This window comes from Cherax quadricarinatus, unplaced genomic scaffold (assembly GCF_038502225.1).
Source record: "Cherax quadricarinatus isolate ZL_2023a unplaced genomic scaffold, ASM3850222v1 Contig2569, whole genome shotgun sequence".
Classification (NCBI taxonomy): Eukaryota; Metazoa; Arthropoda; class Malacostraca; order Decapoda; family Parastacidae; genus Cherax; species Cherax quadricarinatus.
Genome location: NW_027197595.1, coordinates 34269 through 47877, shown reverse-complemented (window position 1 = coordinate 47877; position 13609 = coordinate 34269). Strand labels below are relative to the sequence as shown.

Genomic DNA, 13609 nt, shown 5'->3' with positions numbered 1-13609 from the left:
TTCTCTCTCCTCTCTCTCCCTCTTACTACCCTTTCTCTCTCCCCCTCTCTCCCTCACCCTCTCTCTCTCCTCCCCTCTAGCCTTCTGTCTGTGGTAATAAAAAGTAAAAAAAAAAAAAAAAAAAAAAAAAAAAAAAAAAAAAAAAAAGGGTGGCCTTAGAGGACGGAAAACCAGAGATCTGGTAGACGAACCAGGGAGGAAAGACTGGGAGTTAGAGCTCCAAAAAAGGGAGGAAGAGTGGGGAAGGAAGATAGTAGAGCTTGGTAAGAAAATGGAGGAGCGGATAGCTGAAGAGTGCAGGAAGTGGGAAGTACAGGTCTTAGCAGCAGAAGCTAGGATACAGTGCTTAGAAGAGAAACTGCAAAGCCTGAAACAGATTAGAGAGACAAATGACAATTCAGATGTGACATCAGGAAATTCAAAGTCAGGCGCAGACAAGGGGATGGTAAGCAACAACGGAGACATGCCGTACACGAAGGCCCTATCAGACCCACGTGGGGCCAGGGAAAAGACGATGAGCACACTAAGATCAAACGACAGGTCCGAAGACAATGAAGGTATGCTATATGCAGAGATTCTAACAGCCAACTGCAGTAGCAAGGGACAGCTGGTCAGGAAAGACAGTTCACTGAGAATAGAAGTTTCAGATATGACAGGGACTGAAGGCAAGAACATGTCAATGGAAGGAAATAAAATGCCTCAGAGGAAGCAGATGGAGACTCAGTGGGAGGAGGAAAGGGCGAGGTCAGTTTTTGTGTACGGGCTCCAAGAAGCCAAGGGGGCCAACTTTGAAGAAATAAAACAGGAGGAGAAAAAAATGATTGAAGGCATCATGAAAACAATAGGGGAGGGCAATATGACCCAGGTGACAAATTTTCAGAGAATTGGGTGGTTTGCGAGTGGAAGGATACGGCCTGTCAGAGTAACTTTCAAGGAAGAATCAGTTCGAACCAGGATTCTGCAAGAGAAAGCAAGACTGAGGGACAAAGAGGGGTACCAGAGAGTATACCTCGACCGCGACAGAACACAAGAAGAAAGGACTACACTGAAAGAGAGGGTACAGAGACGCAAGGAGGAACGAGAAGCAATGAAAATGAGCAGGACCCAGACACAGGAGGAAGGGCAAACACACCCCACAGAATCTCCCACCAAAAGACTCCACCCGCGACATTCCCAACGCAACTGAGCAACCTATACTACAACCCACTCACTGTTCCCTCTGCCACCAACCCCCATATCACAAACCTCACCCCAACAGCTGTCCCTTATGGGCATTCTGACCCCACCCCCATCAACACAAACCCCACCTACACCACAGCCCCATATAGGCCCCCACCAAGGCTCTCGCTCCCCCAACCCCAATATTCTTGCATGACCACAATGATAGAAAAGAAACTAAAGGTTTGGTACACAAACGCGGATGGAATAACGAATAAACATGAGGAGTGGAATGAAAGAATCAGTGAAAAATCCCCAGACATCATAGCAGTCACAGAAACAAAACTCGCTGAGACAATAACAGACACAATCTTCCCAACAGGATATCAGATCCTGAGGAAAGATAGAAGGAGTAGAGGGGGAGGAGGGGTTGCACTGCTCATAAAACACCGATGGGGATTTGAGGAAATGGAAGGCATGGACATGATTGGAGAAAGAGACTACATTGTAGGTACAATTCAGTCCGGAGAACATAAAGTAGTCATTGGAGTGATGTATAACCCACCACAGAACTGCAGGAGGCCAAGAGAGGAGTACGAAGAAAACAACAGGGTGATGGTGGACACACTGGCTGAGGTGGCAAGAAGAGCTCACTCGAGCAGAGCAAAGTTACTGGTAATGGGCGATTTCAACCACAGGGAGATCGACTGGGAAAACCTGGAGCCACATGGGGGTCCCGAAACATGGAGAGCCAAGATGATGGATGTGGTACTTGAAAACCTCATGCATCAACATGTCAGGGACACAACCAGAGAGAGAGGGGAGGATGAGCCAGCAAGACTGGATCTTGTGTTCACCCTGAGCAGTTCAGACATTGAGGACATCACTTACGAGAGGCCCCTTGGAGCTAGCGATCATGTGGTTCTGAGTTTTGACTATATAGTAGAGTTACAAGTGGAGAAGGTAACAGGAACTGAAGGGGACAGGCCAAACTATAAAAGGGGGGACTACACAGGTATGAGAAACTTCCTGCAGGAGGTTCAGTGGGACAGAGAAATGGTAGGAAAATCAGTAAACGAGATGATGGAATATGTGGCAACAAAGTGCAAGGAGGCAGAGGAAAGTTTTGTTCCCAAGGGAAACAGAAATAATAGGAAGACCAAAACGAGTCCTTGGTTTACCCGAAGGTGTAGGGAGGCAAAAACTAAGTGCAACAGAGAATGGAAAAGGTACAGGAGGCATAGGACCCAGGAAAACAAGGAGATTAGTAGAAGAGCCAGAAACGAGTATGCACAGATAAGGAGGGAGGCCCAGCGACAGTATGAAAACGACATAGCATCGAAAGTCAAATCTGACCCGAAACTGCTGTATAGCCACATTAGGAGGAAGACAACAGTCAAGGACCAGGTGATAAGGCTGAGGAAAGAAGGTGGAGAACTCACAAGAAACGATCAAGAGGTATGTGAGGAGCTCAACACGAGATTTAAGGAAGTATTTACAGTAGAGACAGGAAGGACTCTGGGGGGACAGACCAGATGGGGACACCAGCAAGGAATACACCAACAAGTGTTGGACGACATACATACAGATGAGGAGGAGGTGAAGAAACTGCTAAGGGACATCGATACCTCAAAGGCAATGGGACCGGACAACATCTCCCCGTGGGTCCTTAGAGAGGGAGCAGATATGTTGTGCGTGCCACTTACCACAATCTTCAACACATCCCTGGAAACTGGGCAACTACCTGAGGTATGGAAGACGGCAAATGTAGTTCCCATTTTTAAAAAAGGAGACAGAAAAGAGGCACTAAACTATAGACCTGTGTCATTGACGTGTATAGTATGCAAAATTATGGAGAAGATTATCAGGAGGAGAGTGGTGGAGCACCTGGAACGGAACAGGAGTATAAATGCCAACCAGCACGGATTCACGGAAGGCAAATCCTGTGTCACAAACCTTCTGGAGTTTTATGATAAAATAACAGAAGTAAGACAAGAGAGAGAGGGGTGGGTTGATTGCATCTTCTTGGACTGCAAGAAGGCCTTTGACACAGTTCCTCACAAGAGATTAGTGCAGAAGCTAGAGCATCAGGCGCATATAACAGGAAGGGCACTGCAATGGATCAGAGAATACCTGACAGGGAGGCAACAACGAGTCATGGTACGTAATGATGTATCACAGTGGGCACCTGTGACGAGCGGGGTCCCACAGGGGTCGGTCCTAGGACCAGTGCTATTTTTGGTATATGTGAACGACATGACGGAAGGGTTAGACTCAGAAGTGTCCCTGTTTGCAGATGATGTGAAGTTAATGAGGAGAATTAAATCTGATGAGGACCAGGCAGGACTTCAAAGAGACCTGGACAGACTGGACACCTGGTCCAGCAAATGGCTTCTCGAATTTAATCCTGCCAAATGCAAAGTCATGAAGATAGGGGAAGGGCACAGAAGACCACAGACAGAGTATAGGCTAGGTGGCCAAAGACTGCAAACCTCACTCAAGGAGAAAGATCTTGGGGTGAGTATAACACCGAGCATGTCTCCGGAAGCACACATCAATCAGATAACTGCTGCAGCATATGGGCGCCTGGCAAACCTGAGAACAGCATTCCGATACCTTAGTAAGGAATCATTCAAGACACTGTACACCGTGTATGTCAGGCCCATACTGGAGTATGCAGCACCTGTTTGGAACCCGCACTTGATAAAGCACGTCAAGAAACTAGAGAAAGTACAAAGGTTTGCGACAAGGTTAGTTCCAGAGCTAAGGGGAATGTCCTATGAAGAAAGATTAAGGGAAATCGGCCTGACGACACTGGAGGACAGGAGGGTCAGGGGAGACATGATAACGACATATAAAATACTGCGTGGAATAGACAAGGTGGACAAAGACAGGATGTTCCAGGGAGGGGACACAGAAACAAGAGGCCACAATTGGAAGTTGAAGACACAAATGAGTCAGAGAGATAGTAGGAAGTATTTCTTCAGTCATAGAGTTGTAAGGCAGTGGAATAGCCTAGAAAATGACGTAGTGGAGGCAGGAACCATACACAGTTTTAAGACGAGGTTTGATAAAGCTCATGGAGCGGGGAGAGAGAGGGCCTAGTAGCAACCGGTGAAGAGGCGGGGCCAGGAGCTAGGACTCGACCCCTGCAACCACAAATAGGTGAGTACAAATAGGTGAGTACACACACACACACACACACACACACACACACACACACACACACACACACACACACACACACACACACACACACTGATCCCTCCCCTCCCTCGATCACCCTCCCCTCCCCCGTTCACCCTAAACCCTCCCCACCGCTCCCCACTCTGCTCCCACATAGCCACAGTTCCTCCACTACTTCCCCCCCCCCCACACTCTGACATACACACTACTAACCTAACATACAGAACTACATAGGTTTCCCACTCTGAGGCAATCAGGATAAAACAAAAATGGGTTGCCAGAGAGCAACAAGAAAAACCAAGGGACAGGAGGAGGAAAATGCAAAGGAAGATTGGGCAGCAGAGCTCATAAAAAGGGATCATGAATGGGAAAAGAAACTAGAAGAACTTAGCATGAGAATGGAAGAGAGGATAGATATGGAAAGCAGGAAGTGGGAGGTGCATGTCAAAGCAGCAGAAGCTAGGATACAGAGTTTAGAAGAGGAATTGAAAAATCTGAAACAGCCTAAAGAACTAAAGAACATTTTGGGATTGACAACAGAGACTGCTACCTCAGCCACAAATAAGGGGACTGTAGGGAAAGAAGGGGCACAACTGCATGGAGATGCTCTATCAGAGGAGACTGTAGCAAATGAAAGAGCTAAGCTTTATGTGGAGGCCCTAACAGACAACAACAGAGCCCAAGGAAAGCCGAGAAGGGAAAATGACAGGCCACTGAGCCCAAGTACATTAGCCAGTGAAACTGATGAAAGGAAAGCTGCAGTGGAGGAAACCAAATTAAATGAGGGGATACACAGGGATATGCAGTGGGAGAATGAAAGGGTGAGGTCAGTCTTTGTGTATGGGCTCCAGGAAGTCGAAGGGGAAACATATGAAGCAAGAAAACAAGGGGAAAAAAAAGCAATTGAAAGCATCATGAAAGCAATAGGAGAAGACGATATGACCCAGCTGGAAAATTTTCGGAGAATAGGGGGGTTTGTAAAAAAAAGAACCCGGCCAGTGAGAGTGACCTTCAAGGCAGAAGCGACTCGGACCAGGATCCTGCAGGAGAAAGCACGATTAAGGGACATGACGGCATACAGGAAGGTGTATCTCGACCGCGACAGAACACAAGAAGAAAGGAAGAAACTGAGAGAGATGGTACAAAGGCGAAAGGAGGAAAGAGAGGGGATGGAGAAGACAGACAGGAGATCCCAGACCCAGGAAGAAGATCAAATACAGCCTCCCTCACAACTTCCTATAGAAGCCTCCCAACCAGGTCAACCCCAGTGCAACCAAACACTCTAAATCAAAACACCCATGCCACATCCAATGCCCCCACCCACTACATTACAAACTCCACCCCCACAGCAACAACCCATAGTTCCTTACCAGGTCTCCCACTTCCCCAACCCCAATATACCTCCCAGACCACAGTCTTAGAAAAGAAGTTGAAGGTGTGGTATACAAATGCAGATGGAATAACAAACAAGTATGAGGAGTGGCACGAAAGAATCAAAGAGACATCCCCAGACATAATAGCACTCACAGAAACAAAACTCACCAGAATAATAACAGATTCAATCTTTCCATCCGGATATCAAATCCTCAGGAAAGACAGAGGGAGGAGAGGGGGAGGAGGAGTTGCACTGCTCATTAAAAACCAGTGGGGTTTTGAGAAAATGGAAGGAATGGATGGCATGGGCGAAAGGGACTACTTAGTAGGAACAATCCAGTCTGAGGGACATAAGGTGATAATTGCAGTAATGTACAACCCACCACAGAACTGCAGGAGGCCAAGAGAAGAATACGATGAGAGCAACAGAGCAATGATCGACACACTAGCCGAGGTGGCCAGGAGAGCACACATGGGGGGAGCAAAGTTACTAGTTATGGGTGATTTCAATCACAAGGAGATTGACTGGGAAAACCTGGAGCCCCATGGGGGTCCCGAAACATGGAGAGCCAAGATGATGGATGTGGTACTGGAAAACCTCATGCATCAACATGTTAGAGACACTACCAGAGAGAGAGGAGAGGATGAACCAGCAAGGTTGGACCTTGTATTCACCATGAGTAGTTCGGACATCGAGGGTATCATGTATGAAAGGCCCCTGGGAGCTAGTGATCATGTGGTTCTGTGCTTCGACTACATAGTTGAGCTCCAAGTGGAGAGAGTAGCAGGAATAGGCTGGGAAAAACCAAACTACAAAAGGGGGAACTACTCAGGCATGAGGAACTTCCTTCAAGACATTCAGTGGGAGAGGGAACTGACAGGAAAACCAGTACAAGAAATGATGGACTATGTAGCAACAAAATGCAAGGAGGCAGAGGAGAGGTTTGTTCCCAAGGGAAACAGAAATAATGGGAAGAACAGAACGAGTCCTTGGTTCACCCAAAGGTGTAGGGAGGCAAAAACTAGGTGTACTAGAGAATGGAAAAGGTACAGAAGACAGAGAACTCAGGAAAATAAAGAAATCAGCCGAAGAGCCAGAAACGAATATGCACAGATAAGAAGGGAGGCTCAGAGACAATATGAAAATGACATAGCATCAAAAGTAAAGACTGACCCGAAGCTGTTGTACAGCCACATCAGGAGGAAAACAACAGTCAAGGACCAGGTAATCAGACTGAGGAAGGGTGATGGGGAATTCACAAGAAACGACCGAGAGGTATGTCAGGAGCTCAACACAAGATTTAAAGAGGTATTTACAGTGGAAACCAGTAGGACTCCAAGAAATCAGAACAGGGGGGCACACCAGCAAGTGCTGGATGAGGTACATATAACCAAGGAGGAGGTGAAGAAGCTGCTATGCGAACTTGACACCTCAAAGGCGGTGGGACCAGACAACATCTCTCCATGGGTCCTTAAAGAGGGAGCAGAGATATTGTGTGAGCCATTAACAAAGATCTTCAACACATCATTTGAAACTGGGCAACTCCCTGAGGTATGGAAAATGGCAAATGTAGTCCCAATTTTTAAAAAGGGAGACAGACATGAGGCACTAAACTACAGACCTGTATCACTAACGTGTATAGTATGCAAGGTCATGGAGAAGATCATCAGGAGGAGAGTGGTGGGGCACCTGGAAAGAAACAAGTGTATAATTGACAACCAGCACGGTTTCAGGGAAGGAAAATCCTGTGTCACAAACCTACTAGAGTTTTATGACAAGGTGACAGAAGTAAGACAAGAGAGAGAGGGGTGGATCGACTGCATATTTTTGGACTGCAAGAAGGCCTTCGACACAGTTCCTCACAAGAGGTTACTGCAAAAGCTAGAGGACCAGGCACACATAACAGGAAAGGCACTGCAATGGATCAGAGAATATCTGACAGGGAGGCAACAACGAGTCATGGTACGCGACGAGGTGTCAGAGTGGGCGCCTGTGACAAGCGGGGTTCCACAGGGGTCAGTCCTAGGACCTGTGCTGTTCTTGGTATATGTGAACGACATAACGGAAGGGATAGACTCAGAAGTGTCCTTGTTTGCAGATGATGTGAAGTTAATGAGAAGAATCAAATCGGACGAGGATCAGGCAGGACTACAAAGAGACCTGGACAGGCTACAAGCCTGGTCCAGCAACTGGCTCCTTGAATTTAACCCTGCCAAATGCAAAGTCATGAAGATTGGGGAAGGGCAAAGAAGACCGCAGACACAATATAGTTTAGATGGCCAAAGACTGCAAACCTCACTCAAGGAAAAAGATCTGGGGGTGAGTATAACACCGAGCATATCTCCTGAGGCGCACATCAATCAGATAACTGCTGCAGCATACGGGCGCCTGGCAAACCTACGGATAGCGTTCCGATACCTCAGTAAGGATTCGTTTAAGACTCTGTATACCATCTACGTCAGGCCCATACTGGAGTATGCAGCACCAGTTTGGAATCCACACCTAGTCAAGCACGTCAAGAAATTAGAGAAAGTGCAAAGGTTTGCAACAAGACTAGTCCCAGAGCTACGGGGATTGTCCTATGAAGAAAGGTTGAGGGAAATCGGCCTGACGACACTGGAGGCCAGGAGGGTCAGGGGAGACATGATAACGACATATAAAATACTGCGCGGAATAGACGAGGTGGACAAAGACGGGATGTTCCAGAGATGGGACACAGACACAAGAGGTCACAATTGGAAGTTGAAGACTCAGATGAATCAAAGGGATGTTAGGAAGTATTTCTTCAGTCATAGAGTAGTCAGGCCATGGAATAGCCTAGAAAGTGATGTAGTGGAGGCAGGAACCATACATAGTTTTAAGGCGAGGTATGATAGAGCTCATGGGGCAGGGAGAGAGAGGACCTAGTAGCAATCAGCGAAGAGGCGGGGCCAGGAGCTGTGACTCGACCCCTGCAACCACAAATAGGTGAGTACAAATAAAGTTATAATTAACTTGTTTTTAACGGCAATATAGAACATGACTTCTGCAAAATAAAAACTTAAATAATTTTGCCAGTATTGGTGCAGATAACTTGAGTGGTACTGCTATATCAGCCACCCACAAACCACACCCCTATCCTTATCAGTGCAGTGTAACCATTGTGAGTGTGGACGAAGGTTGTATTCCCCTTACACCTTCCTCTTTATATGTATATATATGTATATATATATATATATATACATATATAGCGGCTACACTGGATTAGAAACTCACCACCTTCATCTTTCTTTATAACCACATTCTTCGTTTTTGCATTTATTTAGCTGCTGCGTAATCATAAATTTCACAACCTCACGGCCTGGGGTTTACATCTCGATGTACCTTGAAAATCAAGAGAATTCATTGTTAAAACATCGTATACATAACTACATGATAAACAGTTATTTATCAAGTTAAGCGTTACGGTTATAGGATAAAGAGCAATGTGAAGCCACAACAGGATATATCTTTCTCAAGACAAAGTTCATCATGTTCCACCTACCATACACGTTGCTATATCCCCCACACATGTTGTTCCACCTCCCACATACAAGTTTCACCCATTACCTCACACTATTTATTCAGTACTTTTGTATATTAGTAGTGGGTTGGCAAGTTTGGCTGTGGTGTGGACTGTGGGGGCTGGTGGTAGTGGCTATGGTCATAGCTGTTTCACCTAAGAAAATTCAAAACATCATATGGTTTGCACATGAGAAACACACGAAGAAAGATTTAGAGCTTTATCTGGCTTCTCTTGACAAGCAAGAGTTCAAGAAACTACTGTGGAATTTCAAGATGACGATGCCTTTATTCTCCTCTTGGGTAAGTAGAGACTTTTCTTGAATGGGAATTTTACTTTGTTATAACGCTGTATCCAAAACTCTAAGAGCAGCTAGAAGTACAACAGTAAAAATCACCTGGTTCGATCCCCGAGTCTGGGTAACACATGGATATACTCCCTAAAACCTATATTGTTCCTGCTCATTTAGAGGTAATAACAGATACCTGAGTGTTCACCGGCTATTATGTGTCACTGTGGCAAAAAAAATAGCCAAGGGAATAATAGTGGAAACTTCAGTCCTACAGAAAGTCATATCTTGGGCAATGTGTAAGAGAACTGGTTTAGTAAATAATACCCATGCAGTGTGGTGTAACAAATATTGATAATGGAAAGTGGAAGTGGTAGGGTGGGTGGGTAGGGGCTTGTACGGCGCAGGAGAAAGTAGGCCTATATTGTAAAAGTTGTTTATGGTCTGGGATACTAATTGTGGGTCTTCAGAAAACTATACAAATGTACAAAATCTGGTGCCATAAAAGAGATAAATTTATTAATTCACACCGAAGCAGTGCCTGCAGTTAGTTAATAGTAACTACACGTTTTACGGTGAATTAGAGTAAAAAGCAATAAGACAATTATAAGTGAATACTAAATGAAAACAAACGTTTAGAATATTTACTTATCTTAGATATTCATTAGATTAGTATCTCCAATAACCCAGCCAGAGTGAAAAACTCTTAACAGGCTTCATTTTATGCATGTGACAAGACTGTAGGATTTTTTACTGTGATATAGTCACCCTTTACCCTAAGCATGTACCTAATCTACCACTCTGAATGATAACTACCATAAAAAGTAACTCCAACCGTGCTGGAAGGAAACTTACAAGGCATCCATAGCTGCTGGAATGCTTGAAGATATCCTCCTGGTCAGCTTAGGCTGACAGAATGTATGACTTTTAGAACATGTGTGATGGATTATGATTAGAAAATCATACTGTGTGATGGGTGAGTTAGACGAACTTAATTAATTCTTGCGCTATCGTTGTACAGTTTCATATGACTTGGGTAGCTACATGGGGTGAACGAGGTCCCAAGACCGACATGTTTACACAATAATGGGTCTTGAGTGTTTGCTGGTGCGTCTAACCACAACCATTACAGTACATATATGGAAAAATCTTTCACCTGATACTGAAACAGACAAATTGATTTAATATCTTTATTATGTATCCCATAACCATGGTATGGGCGGTAGTCTTGAGATTATAGAGGCACATAATGGGTCCAGAGACTGGACCCCAAAGTTCTGAAACCTTAGCAAGTTTTAATGGTAACGAACTAGTTGCATTTTGCTATCTGCTTGCAGGAACTGTAAACTGAAATGTACAAATAAGGCATTAACCCTTTCATCACATAAGCAGATTGTCTTATTAAAAGAATTTTAATGTAAAATTATGAAGATAACATTGCTGATTATTTTTTATTTTATTTTCAGGTTAAATCCGCAGATGTGGAGAAGCCTGAATGGCTTTCCAAGGTGAATGAGGATAATTTTTAAATTACAGTTCTCTATTGTCTGAGTCTATTAGAAGATCATAATGTAAACTATGATTATATGAGCCTAAGGGATTACCTGAGTAGTGTTGACTGAGGTAACCTGACTAGGGATTATCATGAGGGAGGCCAAAGCATTGTACAATCTGCTCAAGTAGCACATATTCCTGACAGAGAAAATGAATCAGACAAATGATCCTTAATGGATGAACAATATACTAATACATCTCTAAGGTGAAAGAAGAGGCATACACAGGTTGATCAAAAGACCAATGACCAATATGCTCAAATTCAGAGAGAAGCCAAAGGAAGGAATATGGAAACCCAAAAGAGAATATGAAATTAAGGTTGTGAGGTAATCAAAGACCAACCGACATAAAATTAGGAAAAAAGTAGGCCCACTTAGATGTAACTCTGATTTACACAAAAAGACGCAAATGAAATCCAGGAATCAATAATTATACTGGGCAGGACGCGAATAAATTATGCAAGAGCAGAGTCACTGGTCATATGGTCTTCAGATAGCTAGATAGATTGAAACTAAAAAAGTCACCAGGTCCCAACGAGCTGTTTTCAAGAGTTTTAAATCAATGCAGAGAGGAACCTAATAAACCATTAGCTAGTCTCTTCAACACATCACTACAATCGGATATTCCGGAAAACGGCAAAAGTGATACCTATTTACAAGGTGGGAGATAGGTCCTTAGTTTCAAATTAAAAGCCAATCAGCCTTCCTTTAATTTTGGAAAAATTGGTGGAATTAATGTGAAGGCAATTCAAAGCCAGCTTGATAAATATAATTTGATCCATGAACCTCAACAAGAGTTTACAAAGAGAACGGTCTTGTTCACAATCTACATAAACAACATAGATGAGGGAGAATAAATAAGGTAAGTAAGTTTATTGATAATACTGACTTAAGCCGCCAGATAATTTCTGATGAGGATACTAGAAAGATATGTGATGAATTGTATGATTGATGCTGTGGTCAGAGAAATGGCAGATGCAGTTCACTTTTTGGCTTCATATTATGAAATATAAATAATAGAAGTCCTAAGATTATACTTCAGCTTTATAAATCTTTGGTAAGGCATTATTATTGTAGCACTGTATGACTCTTACTGGTTTAGCACTTAATTTAATTATACACATAATTTAGATCACACTGCTCAGCTCTGGTCTCCACATTACAGACTGGACATAAATACTCTGGAATATATACGGATAATGATGACAAAATTAATCCCGTGCATTAGAAACCTTTCCTACGAAGATATGCTCAAGACATTGAATTAGGTGAGATATGACTGAAGTATAGAAATGGAAAACAAGAATAATTAACGAGATATAAATAACTTGATGAAAGTATGTAACCAAGACTAGACTCATAGGAATGGATTAATGTTGAACAAATTTAGATGTAGAATGGATATAGAGAAGCACAGCTTTGGCAATAGAGTTATAGATAAGTGGAACAAACTTCCATCTAGCTTCACTAGGGCGAGATCTTTGGGTAACCTTAAATATAGGTTAGACCTGTACTCACCTAGTTGTGGTTGCGGGAATCGAGTCACAGTTCCTGTATGTGAGTGGGTGTGGCTGTTTAAGATGGACCTGCCTAGCATGGGCCAAAAGGCCTGCTGCAGTGTTCTCTCATTCTTGTGTTCTTACATAAATTTTCCCTGCAGGTTATTACTCATCTGTGGCCACCAATCAGTGTTTACATCGAGAAACACTTGAGACTCGTTGTTGAACCTAAAATCAACGACTACCTAAAAAAATGGAAAATCTTCACATTTAAATTCAAGACGATGAGAGAGCCGTCTGGAGAACCAGAAATCTTGGGTGTAAAGGTTTATGATAAAACTCCATCAAAAGACGTCATCCTGGAGGTTCATTTTACGTGAGTGTTGGAGTTTGTTCACTGCTGTTGTGACCATAATTCTCTGCCTGAGCCTGTATGTCTCCCTATCCCTCACCTCTCTGTGTCGCTCTTCTCTCTTTTTTCCCCTCTGTTTTAACTCTCACCTTCTTTTCCCTCATCTCTTTGTCTGTCTTCCCCGCTTCACAAATACCATATACAATAGCATATTCAATTTTGCTAAGTAAACAACTCGCACGCACGCAGGCAAACACACACACACACACACACACACACACACACACACACACACACACACACACACACACACACACACACACACACACACACACACACACACACACACACAAACACACACAAACACACACACACAGGAGCTGAGTCTCGACCCCTGCAACCACATATAGGTGAGTACAAATAGGTGAGTACACACACACACAAAGTGCAAAGGTTTGCAACAAGGCTAGTTCCAGAGCTAAGGGGAATGTGCTACGAAGATAGGTTAAGGGAAGTCGGCCTGACGACACTGGAGGACAGGAGGGTTAGGGGAGACATGATAACGACATACAAAATACTGCGAGGAATTGACAAGGTGAACAGAGACATGATGTTCCAGAGATGGGACACAGAAACAAGGGGTCATAATTGGAAGC

The 13609-nt window shown here is 43.9% G+C and overlaps 1 protein-coding gene across 1 annotated transcript; it reads left to right on the top strand.

Annotated features, from left to right (window-relative positions):
• Positions 1-8871: 8871 nt before the first annotated feature.
• On the top strand, positions 8872-13325 carry LOC138851881 (extended synaptotagmin-3-like). The gene is made up of 3 exons (XM_070081398.1): positions 8872-9562; positions 11016-11057; positions 12763-13325. The coding sequence occupies exons 1-3, from the start codon at positions 9230-9232 to the stop codon at positions 12979-12981; spliced, it is 594 nt and encodes a 197-aa protein (XP_069937499.1). The 5' UTR covers positions 8872-9229; the 3' UTR covers positions 12982-13325.
• Positions 13326-13609: the final 284 nt, after the last annotated feature.

What these genes read in the sequence shown, in the direction of transcription:
- LOC138851881 (XM_070081398.1), top strand. Translation starts at nt 9,230, where the DNA reads ATGTTCCACCTACCATACACGTTGCTATATCCCCCACACATGTTGTTC. An exon ending in TGCCTTTATTCTCCTCTTGG is followed by an intron (nt 9,563 to 11,015) that starts GTAAGTAGAGAC and finishes TTTTATTTTCAG; the next exon opens with GTTAAATCCGCAGATGTGGA. An exon ending in AGCCTGAATGGCTTTCCAAG is followed by an intron (nt 11,058 to 12,762) that starts GTGAATGAGGAT and finishes TTTTCCCTGCAG; the next exon opens with GTTATTACTCATCTGTGGCC.